This window comes from Alternaria metachromatica (genome assembly GCF_023757995.1).
Source record: "Alternaria metachromatica strain BMP 0045 chromosome Unknown scaffold_64, whole genome shotgun sequence".
NCBI lineage: Eukaryota > Fungi > Ascomycota > Dothideomycetes > Pleosporales > Pleosporaceae > Alternaria > Alternaria metachromatica.
Window position 1 is genome coordinate 1 of NW_026055555.1, and position 21,511 is coordinate 21,511.

Below are 21,511 nucleotides of genomic sequence, written 5' to 3' on the forward strand. Positions count from 1 at the left end.
AGACAGGGACAGATGTTCGTCAGCACAAACATCTGTCCACAATCGAACACGACAATAGCGTCCTCCTCCGCCCGTAGTAGCGTATCTCCGCACAATGTAGACTATGCCGTCACCATACAGCTCACCTGCAACGCCGCGAAAAGATCAACGCCGTGCCGGTCATGTTGCACACCATCTCCCATCTCGACGACAGGCGACCCCAGGCAGCCCCACGCGACCACCCACTGGACCCTCAGCAATATATTCTAGCGGATACAAAATCTGCAGGGTCATTCGAATCGAGAGCGGTGGGCAGGGCGAACCGAGGCGAGACGGGAAATCGAAGGCGACGGCACGACGGAGAGGGTGTGGTAGGATCTACAAAGATCGACGTGGTGATGCGTTCCGCGGAGGGGATGACAAAGCGTGTGGGTAATAGCTGACATGGATTGTAACTCATGTTCGCTGTTTGGTGGGAATTCTGAAGCTGCTGGTGCTTGTATGTGGGGTTGGCGAAGTGATCGAGATGGGTGTCGAGTGTGTCGGCTCTTCGTTTCGAGGATGTGTGAACGTTTGGATCGGCGTTGCGTGAGACGGTGGACCGAGGGGGTGGCATAGTTTTTCGAAGGACATATGCCAGCATCAGGTGGGGTGATGTCGGCCGCGTATCTCCCAATTCGCCAGTCGTGCGTTATTGCGACCGGAGAACCGATACCCTCATCAGCGCGCCTTTATACTCCCGTCTCTTCATCTCCCCTCCCTCGCCACTCGCATACACCAGCGTAACCACTCTTTCTGCCGTATTGAAGTACCCCATCCCGCCATCATAGTTGTCTTCCCCATCTCTTCCAACCTCTCATTTCCCATTCTCCCTCGCCTCTTTCTCCCTCCTACGCTCAGCAAATCCCGCCATTTTCCTCTCCATCTCGTTCTTCTTGAGCATTAACTCGGCGCGCGTAGTCTCGAGCTGTGCGATGCGTTCTTCGGGCGTGGCTTCGATCATGTATCGTGTTTTCTATGAGGAGTGGGGTTAGTGGGTGATGACAGGTGGAGGGTTGAAGCGAAGGAATGCTCAGCGTGCATATCGAGAGGAAGGGCTATCGGAAGGAGGGCTGCAATATATGAATGACGAGGAGACATACCTGTTTAACTTCCTGCTGCCCCTTCAATCCCGCACCGTAGATAGTACCCGTAATCGTAATCGAAGCGACGGCGGCTGTCATAATCCACCGACGAACCGTCTGAAGGGTCGCCATGTTTCCTGTAATACCAGAAATGGAGTAATTCGGTAGGACGACGTGTCAATGGCGGTACACAGTCATGTTGCGATGAACAAAAAGGTTGGTCTGGAGGGAAAAAGTGCGAACGACCTTCGGTGGATATTCAATCAACCGCCAAGGCCTTTTCGCCGCGGGAGTCCCACCAACAAAGCCGATGCCGTGCGACGCGCCCTCCCCTACACGCACTCCAACACAACACAAACAAACACACTCTTTCTAAGCCTCTCGACCCTACCTGGCCTCGCACCGCCGCTCTCGTAAAAGAAAAACGGTTCGACAATCGCAATGTCAAACGTCCCCCGCTCCCACACCCCCGCCGGCGGTTCACGCCTCAGCACCGTCCCCTCGCAGAAGCCGCGCCAACTCTCGCACCTACAAGCGCAACTCGCGCAGTTGACGGCGAATATGTCGGATCTGGAAAGCTTGATGCGTATGACAGCCGGTCAGGCGCAGGACATGCGTGGTCTGGGTGGGTATGCTGGTGCTATGTGAGTTGATTCCGCGGAACAGCAGGGTGACTGGAAGTTGTTGGGTTGAGCTTGGATTTTGAAACAGGGTGGCGTGCTAATTAGATGTGTGTAGGTTTATGGCTGCGAGTAAAGTTCTGGGTGAAGAGACGGTCAAGGGGGGAGGGGGTGATAAGGAAGGCAAGGAGGGCGATAAGTGAGGCTGCGGGCGGAGAGGAGAGAGATTATGCAACATCCCACCGGAGGTACCACGATACGCATCGACGATAACGCGCCGCGGAGTTGTATCTACAACGATAGACGAGACGGATATTGTGCAGGAGATAGGGAGGCCAGGTACCCCCCATCTCTTCAGAGGGAACGCAGTATTCTTGCCATCCAACAAGAGATGGACTGGGTCAGATCTCGGGAGCGTATCCCAGCTGAAATACCTATACTCGCTGGAAGATAGGGTTCACTGCAAGCGAAACAGATATTGCTCATGTCCGCGCGACGCGTCGCGTCGTGTCATGATGCACGGTTGTGCACCCGTCGTAGATATCCAGCAATGTACTCAGTTACGCGCTCTGTCGATATCCATACCCACACCCGTCTCACCCTACCCTCTACATTCGTCATTGCAACATGTTATGCCCATCCGTCGTTCCAATCACTTTGCAGAATGGAACAAGACATTCGCCGACGGCGAGCCAGCCCCCTAGTCATTGTCCTACTATCAAAACCGCGCACAGATGTCTCCCTCCCCCAGTTCCCCAACATCTCCAGACGATAAACCTCCAGACTACCGAACTTCCAGCCACGCAGCACCACATCTCCCGCTCGCCGCGTTCCGTTCCCCATTATCCAATGATACTAACGCTCGACCGCATACCCGCAACAGACATACATGCACGTCCGCGTACCTTGCATCAGATAAGGGTCCTTACCGAGAGATAGTACTATCACTATCTCTACTATCTCCTCGCTGCGCCCTCAAACGGCAACCCACAAGCCAATGAAGTCCGGGGAACTGTGGCTGGCCTTCCTATCGTGGACATGGTTTCAGAGTTTGTGAGGCTCAATGGCCCCTGTGAGCCTCGGAGGGGGGGTTGGCAGGTCAATCATGGACCACTAAGCGTGGCGTTATCAATCGCGCAATGATAACGAGCGATGGTCTCACCGGCCTATCTATGCGTGCGTAAGGTTTTTCGCTGGGTCTGAGCGTGCGTGTGCGAGGGTTATAAGTACACGGGTGTCGTCTTTGTGTGTTAGATTTGATGGTGCTTACTCTCGCTGCTGGACTCGATTCCGCTCCGCCGTTCGACTGCCTCTTCCGGAATGCCAAGACAAGATACTTTGGATTGATGCGACTTTACCTACCTGGGACGAATAGATGATGGACGACAGTGGATGACGATGGAGACGGAAAGACGGTGAGGAGGTTCATGGTAGTCCCCGGGGTATCTCGATCGGTTCGACCTCGTTGCGAGACAGCCTCACGATTTCAACACAGCATGAAGCTATTCGCACATTTCACGCCGCCCGCCGAGCCACGCAACGCAATACCCCCGCTACCCATGCCCGCCGAGCAGCGCCCAAGACGGCGAGTAGCGCCGTCAGACGTCATTGTATTTTCGCAACATCGGCAAAGCGTTGATCGCTACAATACGCTCGAGTGACATCGAGTCGCAGCGCCCGACCAAGGCTGGCCTGGCCTGATCAACCGGAACAAGGACTAGAAACGGAACAAGAGCACGCGAGCCTCCACGTCAGCGCCCCGGCAGCAAGCACACGAGCAGGACCCTTTCCCGTCCGCCCTCGTCTTAACCCACGATCGGCCCCCAGTACGATGGCCAACCGTTGCGAGCCCAACTGTGGAGATCGCCCGTCCGTCCAAGCGACCGACCGACGTGTGGTCGATGAGGAGAAGACGGACAGGCGAGGGGGCCCATCGTCATCGTCCAAAGGGAAATTTCCCCCGAATCATTTTGCCAATATACAACGTCTAAATGAATCACGTACACGGACCCCCACGGGCATCCCGCGTTTTCGTATCAGGAGCGCATGCGACCTTGCCCACTCAGCAGACAGCCAATGTTTCAACTCGACCAACAAAGACGTGCATCCGTCTTGTTAAGACGAGGGGGGGCTGTGTAATACCATTTCTTCATCGGGTCGGGCGGTTGGGTAGTTCCGCGTCAGTTGTGGATTTTGGTATACAACTTGCCAGCACGCCATACAGCCGTCCGGACATTGCGTGCTCGCAACGGATATTTCCGCGGTAGCCCTGGAGAAGCACAAAGGAAATGAAATGGAGCGGGATCGGATGGTCGCTTCGCTTGGTCGGGCCAGAAGAAAAATCAGGATTACAGCCAGTGCAAGACCGCAGAAAGCAGAATAGCATGGTAAAATTGCAAGTGTGTTGAACGACATCTGCGTCTGTAGCGTGCCCAAGTCGGCAATGCGGCGACAAGCGAGGTTAGAGCGGATTCTGTCGGGTTTAGCAAAGCGTCTAGGCTCCACATCCTGGCTGATTGCATGCATGCAAGTCAGATGCAAGTGGATTGGGAGGCTTGCATGAGACAGGGGATACAGCAGCGAGGCCGCTTACTCTCTGGGGCAATGAGCGTGGGGTCGCTGCGTGCGATCAATATCTGGCCTACCCTGCCTATGCATGGTTTTGTCATTGATGAGTAACTGCTAGCGGGCGGGTTGTTCCTGTAGGATTCACGTAGGAGTGAGATGCAGGATTAGTTGTTTACGCTGTTGCGCGTCGCATGTGTATTCGTACCTTTTTCTGTTTCCGAGCCTTTGGCATGTGAAACTCCACCACGGCGGTCGGACAACAGGGGTCCGGCGATTGTATCCAGGTTAGCGGACGCGCAACATCAAACATTGGGTGTTCGCGGCTGGTGCTAGATGAATCGACGGCCGAAGTAATGCCATTGCAGATGTCGGAGGGAGTCGAGTGGAAAGATCAACATCGCCCTGGACCCTTTACTTTGGTGGGTAACCCGGTGGGTACGCAGTTCGACCTGGAAAAGCAATGTGCTGCATGAAACGAGTCCACCAATAGCCAGCTCCCTGTAAGCTGATATTAGGGACAGCTCGCGGCTAAAATTGTCGTCCGGTTGGGAAAGGAGGGAGCGAGTGCGAGAGAGCGAAAGCAACGGCGTCCGATCCACAGGTACCGCTCAGCGTGTCTCGAAATCGTTGGGAATGTAACATGGTCCGCTGTCAGTCGGATAGTGTATTGAAGGAGCCGTCGAGTCTTCCCTGCCCGATGCGGCCCTAACATGAATTCGAGATCTTGAACTGCAATAGGTGCATAGTTCTAGAAGGAGAGGTACGTCCGCCACTGCGACAGCGACTACAGGAACTACAGGACAAGCTGCATGTTCTCGACCTTACAGTTCAGTTGTCTCCACCGTCCGCGTCACCGTTGGATCTTGCATCGTCCTGGTAATGTATATCCCACCCGTCCGGATCTTGACTGCGGAACCGCAGGTCAGTCAGGCCCCCCAGGCAAGAGATTGAAAGTATATAGTTGTGAAGAAGCAGAGTTTGGTTGTGCCAATGCCCTGTGAGGGAGCAGCAGCCGCGGCCCAATGGCGTCAGCTGCAGTGTTACGGTTGTTGAGTGCGCCACAAACCTGCAATGGCGTGTGTGTTTTGGTACCGGCAGGCGTTGTCGGATGAGCGACTCAAAGCGCAGTTCACTTGCAACCACGTGCTCCGCGCTATGTGCGGTGGATCGTTGTGTGGGCCTGGTAAACAAAGACCCTGAGATTTGTGAGGCTATCGGGAAATCTAGGAAAGGAAGTGCCGAGATGCAGTCGCGTTCGGCACCATTCGGATGACATGCTCCACCGTCGGGTAAACGATGGGAGTGCTATGGATCTATACACGCGGTGAAAGCCCTCTTGTTCGGCGCTGGTCACAAGACACAATACTGCTATTGCATGCAGTCGGCTGACAAGCTCGCGGTGACGGTGAGGCAGGCGAGGCAGGCGTAGCAAGGCATACTTGCCCTAGGATTTGGAGTGCAGCCTCCATCGAGACTACAGCGTAGCGCAGCGTAGACGTCGACAGGAGCGGGTAGGCAATGCACAGGAGCCAATCGAGGCGGGCTGCAGATGTCTCTTCGCGTAAGCTTTTGCCGGCTGGTGTTGGTGGGCCGTAGTCGTGCAGTAGAACATGTCAAGAGGGAACATTGGCGAGGCCTGAAGGAAGTGACGTCCCGGGATCAGCGCAGTGCAGATGGCATCTTGAATCGTGCTTTCTCTAATTGTTTTCTCGAAACGAGACACCGAGGGCCTAAGGTTCTTCTGGTAGGGCTCTGGTGTTGACTGGCGTCGCTGGTCTGCACGACAGCAGCACACGCCGACAAATTGGCCGCTCGTAATTCTGAGCTCCGAGACTCTGTCCGGGGTTCCCAAGAATCCTCGCAGCACGGTTCAGGCGGTCTCGATAGGAGCAAGGGCGTGCATGCTAAGCGGCAGGCAAGCATTCTCCCGTTCAGCCCACACACACCTCGCGGGCCATGAGCTCAACCGCCGTGGGTCATCGCACATCTGAGGTTGCAGTGGCTGCGGGCCCGGAGGCTTCACGCCGCAAACGCGTCAGGTCTGGGTGTCGTGTGCGCGCAGCATTGCTTTTCTGAGTCGCGCACTTGACGACAGTGTGGAGAGGGCGTGCCGCGCTGCGAGGGTAGGGAACGCCCCAAACAGGACCCTAGCAGCTAGGGTGCAGGCTGCACGTGTGATTGGCGTCCGAGAGTGAAGAGAGTGAATGGTGGGGGCAGCGTAGTCTGAGCGTGGGTGCCGAACGCTCCACACAGGCATCTCATTCTGCTCACCAAGGCCCAGCGTCACGACTCACGACCCACCCAGTGCCACCGGCTGCCCGTCGCACGCTGGAGCCCGCATCGCTGCAATTCAATTATTGCGCCGCTCACTGGTCCCGGGAGCGCGAACATTTCGAGCCTTGTTCCCCGTGGAGGACAGCAGCCACAGTCCAATATCTACTCGTGACAGGCCGTTGTCGCTGTGCGAGGCCAGCACTCAGCACGCATCAAGCAACAGACAATCCCGCTCTCACGCTGGGCCTCTCGAACCTAGTATTATTTCTCGCAGCCTACCTTCCAGTGCCAGTGCAGGGCCTACTTCGGCTTGGTTGCAGCTGAGGTCCGCAGCTAACGTGGGGTGCGCCCATCCGATTCAGAGCACGCGCCGACGCAGCTACATCATCGCTTTCCCGTGAGAGGCACACTCGCAATATCCGCCGCCCACCAAAGAGGGCACCACCCCGACTGAAAACCCATGGACTTTGACAGACCAGAGGGCCAAATGGAGGTACAGTCGGCCCATGACACGAGCTCCAAGAGGGGCATGCTCCAGGATGCCATCTTCCCAGCGTTCGGCAACGATGCGGGCGCCCCCAGCGTGGAATCGCCAGAGCAACTGCAGAAGAACGATCCGCTGGGCACGCAAATCTGGAAGCTCTACTCGCGGGCAAAGACGCAGCTTCCCAATGCTGAGCGCATGGAGAACCTGACCTGGCGGATGATGGCCATGAACATGCGCCGCGCCGAGATGGATCGCAATAAAGGGTACGCATATGCCGCACTTGCTTTTGCGTCGCTACCACTTGACTCCCCAATACCAGCTGGCTAACTGTGATTCCTCGCGCGCAGGCCCGCTCCCGATGCGCACCACGCTGAACTGATGCCGCCGCCGCCCTCAACAGCAGGCGCAAGACCGCCGCCAAGATCCGCTCCCAGCGGCATCGCCCAGCAGCTGCGCAAGTCGCAGGACCAGCAAGCGCAGGTACAGCAGAACTCGCCCCACGACGCCATGAACCTGGACGATTTTATATTTCCGTCGTCCGTCGGCAGTCCTGCAGGCCTGTCGCCCGAATTGTCGAATGAGGATGCGGCTCCATTTAATGCAACAGCCCCAGCGATACCGATAAGAAAGCCGCATCTAGCCAACGACCACAACCTCTCCCTCGCCCGCGCCTCCGCGCCCTCGGTGCCTCCTACTATCCACAGAGAGGATGAATTTGGCTACGTTCCGCGACACGTCCGCAAGACCAGCATCGACGAGCGACGAGTGAGTTCCTTATCTCTCGCCCTACCATTTCCTCACTAACCTCTTATCAGCCTCCCAAGCGGCGCGCTGAAGCCTCTCCTCTGGTCCCTCCCGTCAACAGTATCATGATACCCACCGACGCCCAGGCCGAGCACGACCTGCACCAGTACTCGCTCGACCACTCCATGCAGCCCCCCACCTTCCCAGCCTCACAGGCCCAGGCCCCCTTCAGCATAGACACCTTCTCCATGCACGACGACCCCGTCATACACTCCGCCGGCCCCTACCAGCAGAACTTCTCGGGCTTCTCTCCTGTCGGCTCGCCTCTCATGAGCCACAACGCCTTCAACTCCAACATGTTCAACCAGCAGTCCATGGCCTCCTCCCTCAACTCCACCGACTACTACTCCCCACCCAGCTCCGCCTTCCCCTCCACCGTCTCCACACCACAGCCCATCCCCGAGGACAACCAGATGTACTTTGACCGGAGTGGCATGGACATCCGCAACTCGCACGGCGGCGCCTCGTATGGACCCCACCGCCCTTCCAACCTGTCGACCTCCATGCAGCCGCAGTTCATCTTCAATCCCGGAGCCGGCGGTCCCGACTCTGTCTTCAGTCCAGTCACGAGCACTAGCGGGTCGCTACCATTCTCCTCAGCGTCGTCGTTCGGCCAGTCAAGTCACGTAGACCCGTCTCAAGTGCTCCACAACCATCTGCCGCTACGGCAGCAGCACGAGATGCAGATGGGACGCCAGGAGAACATGTTCACCTTCGGCGCAGATTCTGACGCCGAGGACGACGAAGGAAGCGCGTTTGCAGACCGTACCATGCCACAGGACTACTCGCAGATGGAGGACGGGTCACTTGACTTCAATGCTGGCTACCAGTGGGAGACAAATCTCTCGAATCAATTCAACCCGATGCAAGCGCGGTACCCGGCAGGACCCCCACGCAAGACAGTCACAATTGGCGGCACCGAAATGGTGCACTCACCGCAAGATCACTGGAGTCCTGGGGGCAGTCTTGGGCGGACGCATGGCTCGGCTGCCTCTGTAAGCGACATACGCAATCGAGGGAGCGATCCACGACGCCAGAAAATACCCCGCACTAGCTCAACACCTAACGCTGCTGGAATGCTGCACCAGGGCATGCATGGTCTAGTTTCGTCACCCAATTCACCGCCAGAGTCTGGCTTTAATTCTGCAGCCCCATCACGGCCTCAAAGTCCTGGTGGATCGAAGCAGGGTGACGGTGGTGCCCCCACAACTTGCACCAACTGCTTTACCCAGACAACGCCTTTGTGGAGACGCAACCCAGAGGGACATCCACTTTGCAATGCATGTGGCTTGTTCTTAAAGCTGCACGGAGTTGTTCGGCCCTTGTCGCTCAAGACCGATGTAATCAAGAAGCGCAACCGCGGGAGCGGCAACGCACCTGTAGGCACGACATCTACGCGATCGTCAAAGAAGTCGTCGCGAAAGAACTCAATCGCGCACACCCCGGTGACGACTCCCACGTCCCACAAGGCGGCCGAGTCTGAGTCTCCAAAATCTACTGGCTCGGGTGGAGGCGCCTCCGGTACCATGTCCTCATCTACCACACCGACATCCTCAAAACCGAGCGGTGTGGTTCCAATCGCGCCTGGTCCGCCTAAGTCCAACAGCTCCGTAAACTTGGCACAGACTCGCACTGTCGCTCCTGCGCCGAAGCGTGTTCGCGGCTCGAGCAAAGCGGAATCACAGGAGCTCGAAATGGGCGATGCGGACGATACGAGTGGTAGAGCGCCATTGCGCAGAAAAGACACTGCCATCGCTAGTCCCAGTCCTTTCCCAGGCCAGAATCTGGGCGCACTTCCGATGGGTGCTATGGGCCAAGGCTTGCAATCATCTGGTCCTGCTGAATGGGTAAGTAACATCTTCTCAAGTATCAAACGACGAACGCTAACGAACGACTTACAGGAATGGTTGACCATGAGCTTGTGATCTTAGCAAATTCTTTGCGCATCCCTCACTATCCACCACCAGTTCTACATACCGATCTGGGAGGCCCTTTGGGGCATATTACGAACCTATGTCTGCGTTTGCTTTCCCACGATGTACCCGGTGTTTCGGAGTTCCGCGAGCATGGTCATGCTAGGGGCCTATTTGCTTGTTCACTCACACGTCTTTACCTCGCCTTTGATACCTCCAAACTTTCCGCGATGCGATTTACACCCTTGCAACGATAGACGCGGTCTGGCTGCTTTTCTTCCCGGTTTTTTGTGACATACCCTGTTTGCTTTTGTTTTTTCCAACTGGCTAGCCAGCAAGATGGAGGAGGCAGGCGCTCCATCAAGTTGCAATAACCGCTCTAATATCTTGACGAAGACGGAGGACCGCTTATCTCTTATAAGACGTCTTGTCTTATAGGAACGAGGTGGTTCGTGTCACATTGCATGAGCTTATGAGAGAAAGAGAGAGAAGAGAGAGATATCCCAGGGGTTCCGCGCAAATGCATAGAAGAAGACGGGTGGTGGTTCATGCATCTCCTGCACATTTTGGTGTCTTTCGACGATGCTGCTGAGTTCGACTCGTCTTGTTTTAGCGTCTTCGCTTTTCTACCTTACACACGGGATGGGAATCTAGGTGGAACCCTATGTGCGAAGCACACAAGAAGGGCGAAGGTGTGTACATAGGAGACGGGAGAACCTTACACGATGTCCTGTGCAGCTTTTTTTGTGATATCCTTGACGACCGATTGCTTTGGGCGTACCGTAACGTGGAGGAGAGGCTGCGAATGCTATATTTTTGACGACCTTCTTATTGTGCTGGCTGTGATGTTGATATATGTGCGGCGACTTCATTCCATAAACTACATCACTCTTGAAGGAAGTCTGCCTCACGCCATTTCAAGAAGTGCTTGAAGGAAACGTTCGGAACGTGTTTCCGAGCCCTTCCCCCATGCTCCGCATACGTCACACTTACTAAGGCGCGAAGCCACCTGGGTACCATGCTTACAGCAACGATCCTTTCCATCAACAACTACGCTCTGTCCTTATAACTTAACACCAAACTACTCGCATCACGTGAAAATAAGCTAGTCCTCTCAAATACAATCCACGATGCTGAGAGCCCTAATCTTGGTCGCCGATGGATCCGAGGAGATTGAATTCGTGACTCCCTACGATGGTACGTTGAATACGTTCTGTTTCACTACACCCACGAAGTGTAGAAAGGCACGTGCGAGCCTAGAATAGTCATTCCCATATGAGAGGTCCCGCAAAGAGTGCATGAAAGAGGATATTGTTGCGGATGCTTGAGAGCAATAGCTGCGTACTTGGTTCAGAATGACTAGTAGCTAAACGCCACTTTATATGACCGGCTGGTTGTGGAAAAAGAGGCATACTTGAGTTAATACTAACATGCCATCCATCCTAGTACTTACCCGCGCGGGCTTCGAAGTCACATCCGCTGGTGTAGAGCTTAAGAACGAAGGCTATGCACAGTAAGGATCCCCAGATCCTGTTCTCCGTCCCCATCCCCGTATTATCCTACCTTAACCCCCCTCAAATCTCCGGTGGTCAAAGCAACTCATTCCGCCTTTTAGCATGTCACGCAACATACGCATCGTACCCGACTACCCAAACCTGCGATTCGTACCTTTCGATACAGCGGATGAAGACTACGACATTCTGATCCTGCCCGGCGGTGCACCAGGCGCAAAGACGTTTTGCTCTACCCCTAGAGTTCTTTCACTGATATGCAAGTTCCGGAGAGAAGGGAGATGGGTGGCTGCTATCTGCGCTGCTACAACGGCGCTTGTTGCTGCGGAGAGTACTACGGGCCAGGGCAAGAAGAGAGTCACGAGTCATCCTAGTGTGAGGAAAGAAGTTGAGCAGGCGGGGTGGGAGTATAGTGAGAAGAGGGTTGTGGTTGATCACGGGATTATCACGAGTCGGGGGCCGGGGACTGCGATGCTTTTTGCGCTTACGATTGTGGAGGTGATGTGTGGGAAGGATAAGAGGGCGGAGGTGGAGGGGCCGATGGTTTGTGCTGAGACTCTGTAAAGGGTCAAAGGAATGATTTCGAAGGAAAGGAGGTATACTTAATCGTTCTGGGTATGACATCGAGCGGCGATGAGATGTTATACGAGTAAAGAGTACAAGGCAAGAACTGGAGCCGTTACTAGCTGTTGCTATACATGTCTTTCTTGATTGCACCACGTTCTGAGTATAGAAAGATTACACCACGATCTCTACTTCGCACCACAATACTCGCTTAGCCTTTGTAGCTGTCGATCTTTTGTCTCACTAATAGATTCTGAACTCCGCATATGTTGTAAAAAGGTCAGTAGCTCGCATCTCGCAGGGGAGGTGCTTTCCGTCGGCATCGTTCGTGCTTCGTCCTCGCACCTTCCAATGTACTAAACTGCATCTCCACCCTCTTCGGATTGATAGAATATGTCTGGGTTTAGTCTAGATCAGCGGCAGCTTAACACGTTTCTTACTACCTTACTAATCTATATATCTCGTATCGGCTATTCCTCTCGTGATCTCCATCTCTATTCGCAAGCCTTCTTCAATGCCTAGGCGCTCTTCTCTCTGACTTTGGTTGTCGGGAGAGGAGGTCCGTGACTTCGAATATAGTCATCGTGAATAGTTCTTTATTTATGAGACTTCTTTTGCTACCTCTCGGTCTTATTAGGTCGCTGTAATGGTATGGTGATAATACTAGGACATCTTCTATTCCCGTAGAATGGAATATTAAGAATTCCAATTACACTTCCATGATATGATCATTTTGGAACTGGAAGGCACGGGAAACCTACAGCTTTATACGCCGTCTTACTATCAAGTGCAGTAAGAAGTAGTGAGACTCTTGGCACATGAACCTGGGTGCTGCGAAAGTGATTTTGTTAATGCCAAGTCGACATGAAAGCCATTGCAGTCATACCGTATACCAAAATGCAATCTCAATCACCAGCCCGAGCCAAGACTAGGCCCTAGTTTGAGGTTAAGGCGCACTCTATCGTTAATAATGCCAAGAGCGCCATTAATTATTACTACACCAGATTTTATGGCTTTCAAGATGCTTGCCGTACTAATCATTAATAGAAAGCTTACCAAGAGCGTGTTATTCTTGCGCAGATGTGAAGATCACGTGAGTGCACCGGTGTGCTAGCACCGGGCGATCTACATCCCGAATTGATGACGGCGAAGAGGCGGGGAAATCGGTCCGCCCAGGGCAACGGCCAACCTCAGCAACGAGGGCGAACGCGAAAGCGAAAGTTTGGATACACATTTGCATGGGAGGGTGGTAGAGCTCTTCTACGCTCTGATTGGACGCCGGAATACGCGCGATACGGTGGGCTAAAGTTTGTCGAGACGAGAACTGTCCTACAATCGCCAAGTGCCACAGTGCTGTTGAAGATATGCCAGTGAGCATTTCCTTGTGGTATGTACTACGTGGTGAGTGTGGCTGGCCATGTGCTTGGGGTTGGGCTTGCTGCGCGACATATCGGTCTGTTTTAACGGCGCTTACTTCTTCGTTGCCTGGTTGGACGCGTGGACATGTCCATGTACTAGGGTAAGCGACGAGGCGTCTTTCGCATCGGTTATGTGGTTTGTCCATGGGTCCTCCATGATAAAGTGCTTACGATGCGTTTGTTGGAGGACCAAGAGCGAGGAAGGTGGTGCAGCGACATGTCGGAACATCGTGATCCGGTGTGGGCAGCCATCCCTCCTTGCTTGCGGAGTCCTTGCTGCAGGCTCTGACTGTCGCAAAGTTGGGTAGCTGCACAGGCAGTCGTATGTCGTATCCATCGACTTCATATTGGATGAATCAGCAAGGATTATAATGATGGAGAATGGCCAGCGAAGGATTCGAATTCGGGTACATTCCCGTGCTGGTGCAGCAGCCTCGCGTAGAGATCTGGCTCGGTTAGATGAACGGAAGACGGAAGAGGCGTCAGCCGCAGCAAGGGTCCAGCAGCTCCTTCTTGCACCTGCCTCTCTTTAACCACCTGGTTACACAAACATATTCATCGTGCACTGCGTGCACCGACACGAATGACGATTGCTCTTTAATCGTCGTCGGAATGGCGCGTGCGGTCCGTTGCCAGGGTTCTGCTGATGCCCCTCACCGACCGTGCTCACCAACGCCCGCGCAGGGTAATGATCCTTCCGAGCCGCACATACGCGTCAGTCTAGGCTGCTTGGTGAAGCACTTCGGGCGTACTCCCCGTACTGCAAGGCCATCGATTGGATCGTCTCTCACCGTCAAAGATAAAGATTGGTGACGCTGAGGCATATTCAGCACCCTCGACAAAGAACACATGAGGTACTCGCTAAGAATGTCCGGTTTGTTCCCTTGGCCCAGTGATCTGACGTCGAGTACGAATGGAGTGCTGAGTGCTGAACTCAATGTGTGACCCCGAGACACAAACGGTCAGGCTTGGCCTGGGGATCGTCGAGCGCTTTGCCCGTCAGACCCTAGCGGTCAGTAGACGGCTCCATCGCTAACAGCGCGACCGCCGGAACCAAGGATCCGCTCTGTGTATACACCGTATCAACCGTATAGAGCGAAGCGCACCAATGATCCTGGCTTTTCTAGACCAGGGGAAACATTCTCGGTATATGTAGAAGGACGACCACGTCGCGACTCCACCTGCCACTCACCGTCCACCTTTCCGACACCAACACGCAGCACCCGCAGGTGATATATCGAACCTAAGGGCAACCCTACTGCTTACCTCGAAGATGGCCGCCAAATTCGAAAACATCAACACCTCCGCGGTGCCTCCTACACAGGAATCTACGATGATGGACAGCCAAACTATGGCGCAGTTGACGCACACGCTGCAGACTGTGGCTATCGCAACCCTCTTCTTCGCAGTCTGCGCATACGTTCCCAAACTTAAACGAAAGGCCCAGCTGGGAAGCCTGCCGGTTCTCGGCGGAGAGACCGGAGAGAAACACCGACAAGCATACCTCACTTCTGCTAAGAAGATGTATGAAGATGGTTACGCCAAAGTAAGCTACTCGTGGGTGTTTTGAAATGCTCTTACTCACAGCGCTGCTAGTTCAAAGACTCAGTGTACAGAATTGTAGGAGAGCAGGGTATGGTTGCGTATTCCAAGAAAAAAGAAAGTGCATCGCTCATATCTCTTTAGGCGAAGACAATATCGTCATACCCTCAAGTCTGCTTCCAGAGCTGCGGAAACTCCCAGATGATGTTCTCAGCTTCCCTGCCGCCGTCAAACAGGTATGTAGACGTGAGCAATTGATGTCGAAACAAAGCTAACCGCCTATAGCTCATGGAAGTCAAATACACCAAACTGCAGGTTGAGGGAGCGACCGGTCTTCACTCGGTCAAGCATGACCTCACGCCAGCACTCCGTAGGTCGAAACGAACAACGCTCCTCACGAGCTGGTGAAGCTGATATAATGGCAGCTCGATTAAATCCAACAATCGCCACGGAAGTCGACATCGCTCTACGAGAGTCTATGCCCCCATGCGAAGAATGGACTGACGTTTACATCTTCAAAGAGCTCGTCGATGTCATTGCAAAAGTCTCCGGTCGCATTTTCGTCGGACCAGAGCTATGTCGCAACCCAGAATACATCAAGCTTGGAACGAACTACACAATGGATCTCGTTGCAGGAGTCACAGCTTGCAAGAAGGTCCGCCCATGGCTGAAGCCGTTCCTGTGTCCCCGCCTCCCAGAGATCGTCAAGCTTCGCAAGATCGAGCAACAACTGAGCGACTTTCTGCACCCGATCGTAGAGGAGAGGATGACCGCCAAGGCGAAAGATCCGAATTGGCAAGAGCCAGACGACATGCTGCAGTGGATGATCACGAGGGGTAAAGGTAAAGACACGATCGACGAAATTACCAGGTTCCAACTCGGTCTCATCTTCGCCGCCATCCACACCACAAGTATGACCGTCACCAGCATCATGCACACACTCGCCGTCACACCAGAGTACATCGACCCTCTCCGGGAGGAGATCCGCAATGTCATGTCCAACAACGATGGAGTCATTACTTCCCGCGCTCTGCAACAGATGGAGAAAGTCGATAGCTACATGAAGGAAGTCATTCGTTTCTACCCAACAGGCTACAGTAAGTTACACCCTGTCGTTCTGCATCACTCTTGGAGAACACCACAACTAACCCTACCCTCTCCAGCGGCCTTCAACCGCCGCGTCCTCAAAGGCATCACCCTCAGCAACGGCCAATACATCCCACCCGGCGTCACCATCGAAGTCCCCTCGGCAGCCGTCTACCTCGACGAAAAGAACTACCCCTCCGCCGACGAATTCGACGGTTTCCGCGCCTACAAGGCACGCCAGAGCGGCAAAGCAGCGGACATTGCACGCAACCAGTTCGTCACCACCAACGAGACCAACCTCAACTTCGGCTACGGAGCCCACGCTTGCCCGGGCCGCTTCTTCGCTGCCAATGAGATCAAGATGATTTTGGTTAGGCTGATTCTTGAGTATGATGTTAAGATGCCGAATGATGAGACGGTGAGGTATCCGATGGTTGATGTGAGCACGCAGAGTATGCCTGATCCGACGAAGGCGTTGAAGTTTAGGAAGGTGCAGATCTGAGTGCGTGGGATGGTGTTGGTATGGATCATATGCACATGACAGGGAAGAGCATGGAAGCAGGTCTAGAGACGGTTTTCTACTTGGCTTGTGTATCGACTGTTGCAACGGGTCGTTGTTTCTGCTGCATACCTTTCTCTCTTTTGCGACTTCCTCTTTTCTGATAGCTCGATATCATTCCTCTGGCCAAGAAGCGCCATGCTTTCATTCCACAACATATGTGTCCGCTCCCTCACATCCACCCGATTACGCAGTATCTCCACGTACTTTGATGTCACCCGAAGCTCCCACATCACCCCTTTCATCCCTGATACAGTCATCGGTAGCATTCTGACCCTCCTGGGTGACCTGGCCTAACACAAAAGATACATGTCAGCTTCTCCACCTCCAAATACCCAAGCATCACCCAAGATGGTTGTTTGAAACGAAAAGAAATAAAAACATACCTTCTCCACTGCCATGTTCACTCACAGTACCCCAGCCCATACATCCAATCACTCCGATCACAAACCCCATAACATTGACGCCGACGACCGCTAGACTGGTGACGAGGATGAGTAGAAGCGCGCCGGGGATGTTGGTAGTGGAAGAGGCGTTTTCGTTGACGTTGGTTGGGATATCCACGGGTATTAGCGTGGTGGAGAGGTGGTCTGATGGCATAGTCGGTGGTTTGGTGGATGATGATTGGGATGGATTCGTAGGCTGTTGGTAGGATGGTTCAACTCGCAGGTCTTTGGAACGAAAGCGAATTGCGACAAGTGGAGTAAGATAATAGCGATATGAAGGAAACGTCTTCTTCTCGTGTGACTCCCAAAACGACTGTGAAAAGCGAAGTGCCGATTTGCTAATATCTTTGGCAAACGAGCGTAATCTCACAAGAGCGACGAATACCGCGTTTCGCACACGCGAAGAGATGTGTTTTGTAGAAGAGGCTGGTCATCGGTGTAGAGTGAGCGTGTCTGGGTTTCGTCTCAAGCTATGATGCAGACGCTGGGACTGTCTTAGTCTCTGTCTGAGTTAGGATGCAACTTCAACGCCCTGGATTGGTTTGATGGAGATGATAGAAGAGGTATTATGTGTTGGTGTTCAAGGGTATTCTACGCTGGGGATGGAATATAACAGCTGATCATCTCCCAGCGCGCTGCGGATGGGATGAGTGTTTTACGAGGCCTAGCTTTCTTAGAGTCTCTGCTAGAGACAGAGGCCGTGCGTAGAACAGTACGCGTAGTTCTTGCTAATGGGATATGGGCAACGCGTCTACCAAGACAAGACAACAAAAGATCTCAAGTCACGAAGCCATGCAAATGGGAAAAGGATGCCTAAATCAAAATGTACATTGTGGGTATATTGTAATTATCATATCTTCCGACCAAATATTCCGGCGTTCATCATACGCTCATAACACGAGCATTCATCGTAATGAACTTCTACAGTTTCAGATGCACGTGGCAACCCGAGACCCTCCTATCGAGACTCTTCATCTCCTACTCCTCGCGTCCGCGCCTCCTGTTGTTATCAATAAAGACCTTCTTGAACCTAAAGTGGCACAAGTCCTTCGTAACCTGCCACGAGCTCTTCGCATTCTCAGCAACAAGCTGACGCGTAGGCTTCTGGAACAACTGGTCAATCTCCTCAAGCGTGAGATCCTTCGTCTCAGGCATGAAGAAGATCTGGTAGAACCAGCCCAGCACGGCGATGCCGCCGTAGAAACCCAGCGCAAGACCAGTCTTGGTGAAGGTGTTTTGCATGCCGGTGAAGTTGTAGGTGACGATGAAGGAGGACAGGAAGAGCCATCCGGTGGAGGTGGTCATACCGTAGGAACGGAGGTAGGTGGGGTAGACCTCGGAGGGAATGACCCAGGTCAATGCGGCGTAGGAACCGAAGAACAGCTCGTAGAGAATGAGACCGGTGAAGTAGGTGCCGAGAGTAGCGCTCAGAGAATCCATGTGGTATGAGATACCGACAAGGACGAGACCGACCAGGAAGCCAGGCAACATGGCAATGGCCCAGAAGCGACGACCGCAGGTCTCCATGAGGAAAATGGCGGGGATGGTACCGAGGAGGAGGGAACCGCCTCCGACAAGAGACATGTAGTTGGCGGTTACGGTGTCGAAGCCGACTTGGTGCATCAGGACGGACATGTAGTACATGATGGCGTTGATACCGGTGAACTGGCCGAGGAAGATCATGATGTTGGCGTAGATGATGGCGCGGCGAGCACGCGGCTTTGTGAAGAAGTCCATCCATGGGAAGCGGTTGGTGCGTCCGGCAGCGACCTCAGCCTCTTCCATCTCAGTGCTGACCTTCATGACGAAGAACTCCTCGCGTGCCTCATGGGTAGCAGTGCCGCGAATGCGCTTCCAGACCTTAAAGGCCTCCAGAGGCTTGCCCTTGTGCATAAGGTAACGGGGAGATTCGGGCATGAAGAGGATACCGACACCCATGATGGTGGAGAAGACGAGGGAGCTACCGAGGATGTAACGCCAGTTACCAGGCACAGTGATGAACATAGCGGCGACGGCGTAGCCAAGAACTTCTCCGAGGGCGATGTTGAACTGGTAGAGAGAGACGAGGTTACCACGGAGTCTGCTCTCGACAGTCTCGGCGACGTAGACGGGTACGGTACCACCTTCGAGACCGACACCAGCACCGAGGATGACACGGGCGGCGACGATCATGCCGTAGTTCATGGATCCGGCTTCGAGCGCACCGCCGATGGTGTAGAGAATACACGAGATGATGATGGCCCAGCGGCGACCAAAGTATTCGTTGCATGGCGAGATGAGGAAGGCACCAGCGACGGCTCCGAGCGGCATACCAGAGTTGACGAGCGAATTTTGCTGGGCAGTAAGATGAAGGTCGTCGGGAAGTGTGAGGTTAGCACCAGAGATGAGCGACTGGTCCAGGCCAGATAGCAGACCACCCATGGATGCGAACGCGACAATCATCCATGTGAAATGCTTTGGGTTCTTGAACTCGATGTCGAAGAAGCCCTTCTTGTAGTTGGCCTGCTCCAACTCCTTCTCAAGATCCTGGATCAGGTTCTCGGATTCCCATCCTCTCGCATCCTCGAGTTGTTCTGTCTTTGCCTTGGGAGCGGAGTAGTCCGGTGTAGGTGCGACCTGGATATGGTCGGCTTTTTCGGTTTGCAGAGTGTGCTGCGGCGACGAGGTCTCCTCAACCATCTTGGTGTCCTTCTCGTCCATGATGGGCAGTGATCAACAAGAGATCAACAGTGAGGAAGGGAGGAAGAAAAAGGGAGAAAGGCTGCAGCAAAAGGCTGGTATCTCACAACAACCCCTCAAACGGACGCATCTCCGCCCTTTATAAACCCCAGTGGAGACGACCCATGCCCATGGAGAAGCCTCCCCATGGCGCTCTCCATCCCACCACCAACGTGACGTGACGTATGCGTGGAGTCTCCATGGCACGAACGCGGCAAAAAATTTGCCTTGCGCGGATCGCAATGCCGGGGTAGTAAGCACCAGCGCAAAGCCGGTTGTTGCAGACTTATCATGGGCTGCCCAGGAAGAGTATAGACGGGTGGAGATAAACAAGCAAAGGACCGACCGCCTTGGTGGAGCTTGGCTGCAAAGAAGCTTCTAGCGCCCCACATGCGGCTCTGCGGTTGGATCCAATATTCCTGCCGAGATACTCTCCGGACAGGTGTGGAAGGTCGCGCGTGTAGTCGTCTCGAGGAACTTTGGTATACCACAACAAGACTTCTTCATCGCTGGTATTGAGGGCGCCAAGTTTGACATGAAGATAAGCATCGCGGAACATGCGGCAGTGGCGCCTGGCGTAACGTTCGCGACCAGTTCTCGCTGTTCCCAAACTACCAGGCATCTCGAACGGCCCAACCAATACCAAACTCTGCGCGCTACGCCAACAAACAACGCGCGCAATGACGTCGAACGCCCTCGTGATGTGTCAGGAAACGGCGCGAATAGCCAATTCCCCCAAGATCAGAAAGTCCATGCGTGCATCGGAATCGGAGCATGGGGAGGGGGGCGGGTTGGTGTGAAGGCCATGCATATCCCCTCACCATCGGAGAAAACGCTTTACTTCGGCGCCCATGCCTGTTTGGGACGAGCCGGGAGGGCAGCGCAGAGGGCGCATACCTTACTGAAGTACGCCGTCCGACTTGTTCCGCTCCAGCCTCGTCTTCCCCCGGTTCTCCAGCCCGTGTTGTTGGGTAGGTGGGTGGAACCCGGGGTCCTCGCATGGCTCTCGCATGGTCCTCGCATGGCGGGTTGGGGGCGCTTCGGGCAGAACCGGCGGCGCAGACATCACTGTTCAAGCATCCGGGAGAGAAGATGCTTAGCAGCTCTTATCGCTCCGAATGTCTTGTCGCTGAAGTCGCATCCTGAACGCTACTGTTGTCACTCAGGTCCAAGACAGATTGCCATATCGATTGCTGCGACCAGGCACCAAACCATTCCAGCATTGATCTAAAAGTCGGAGGTGGACCACATCGCTAAATCCACCACCAAAGCGCCAACATCGGACCATTCGACTCCCTCCGACATTCTAGCCCTCCGATTCAATACGCTACCACACGAACCAATTGAAGCCATTAGCTAAAACCGGTATACATCCGACGAATCCATATCAAGCATCGTGGACTTCATGTGCAGGCGGTGTACCTGGTCGAGAAGCTTCAGTGGAGTGTGCCTTGACTCGAGCTACCTGGAAATCCCATACCATGGCCTTGGCTACCTAAAAAAGAGCTTGCATAACACAATACTCGTGGTGTACATGGATCCACTCCGGGCTGGATCCCAAGTGTGATATTTTGCTTTTATCTCTTCATTTCCATCGTAATCTTAGTAGTTGAAACTCAACCTATCACAACTATCGCGCACTTTGGCCTAGCATGGGGTCAGTTCATTCGTATCTTGCGACGCAATTGTACTGGATTCTAGAGAGTATGGCGCTCTACTGTTACGACGCTATGAATCCCAGCATGTTCATGCGACTGTACTTGGGTATCATCGCATAAAGAAAGACTTGGCTGCACGTATATTGACGATCGCACGACATTCAGAGAGGTTTGGTTCTGGCGTAGCATCATTCATCAATCCTTCTTCGTGCACTTTACATACCTCGAACCCACATGAGC

General features: G+C 54.0%; 4 protein-coding genes across 4 annotated transcripts; 3 read left to right on the forward strand and 1 right to left on the reverse strand.

Moving 5' to 3' along the window:
- Window positions 1-1,544: 1,544 nt before the first annotated feature.
- J4E83_011069 (uncharacterized protein) lies at window positions 1,545-1,926 on the forward strand (the record flags this gene model as incomplete). Its single annotated transcript, XM_049337945.1, has 2 exons — window positions 1,545-1,747; window positions 1,842-1,926. The coding sequence occupies 2 exons, from the start codon at window positions 1,545-1,547 to the stop codon at window positions 1,924-1,926; spliced, it is 288 nt and encodes a 95-aa protein (XP_049182937.1).
- A 5,099-nt stretch (window positions 1,927-7,025) lies between these two features.
- On the forward strand, window positions 7,026-9,781 carry J4E83_011070 (uncharacterized protein; the record flags this gene model as incomplete). The annotated part of the gene is made up of 4 exons (XM_049337946.1): window positions 7,026-7,315; window positions 7,400-7,817; window positions 7,868-9,703; window positions 9,758-9,781. 4 exons carry the CDS (start codon window positions 7,026-7,028, stop codon window positions 9,779-9,781), a joined length of 2,568 nt encoding a protein of 855 aa, XP_049182938.1.
- Window positions 9,782-14,535: 4,754 nt separating this feature from the next.
- Window positions 14,536-16,392, forward strand: J4E83_011071 (uncharacterized protein; the record flags this gene model as incomplete). Its single annotated transcript, XM_049337947.1, has 6 exons — window positions 14,536-14,808; window positions 14,859-14,895; window positions 14,949-15,040; window positions 15,090-15,174; window positions 15,230-15,901; window positions 15,968-16,392. 6 exons carry the CDS (start codon window positions 14,536-14,538, stop codon window positions 16,390-16,392), a joined length of 1,584 nt encoding a protein of 527 aa, XP_049182939.1.
- Window positions 16,393-17,873: 1,481 nt separating this feature from the next.
- Window positions 17,874-19,595, reverse strand: J4E83_011072 (uncharacterized protein; the record flags this gene model as incomplete). Its single annotated transcript, XM_049337948.1, has 1 exon — window positions 17,874-19,595. The coding sequence occupies one exon, from the start codon at window positions 19,593-19,595 to the stop codon at window positions 17,874-17,876; it is 1,722 nt and encodes a 573-aa protein (XP_049182940.1).
- Between the last annotated feature and the right edge of the window lie 1,916 nt (window positions 19,596-21,511).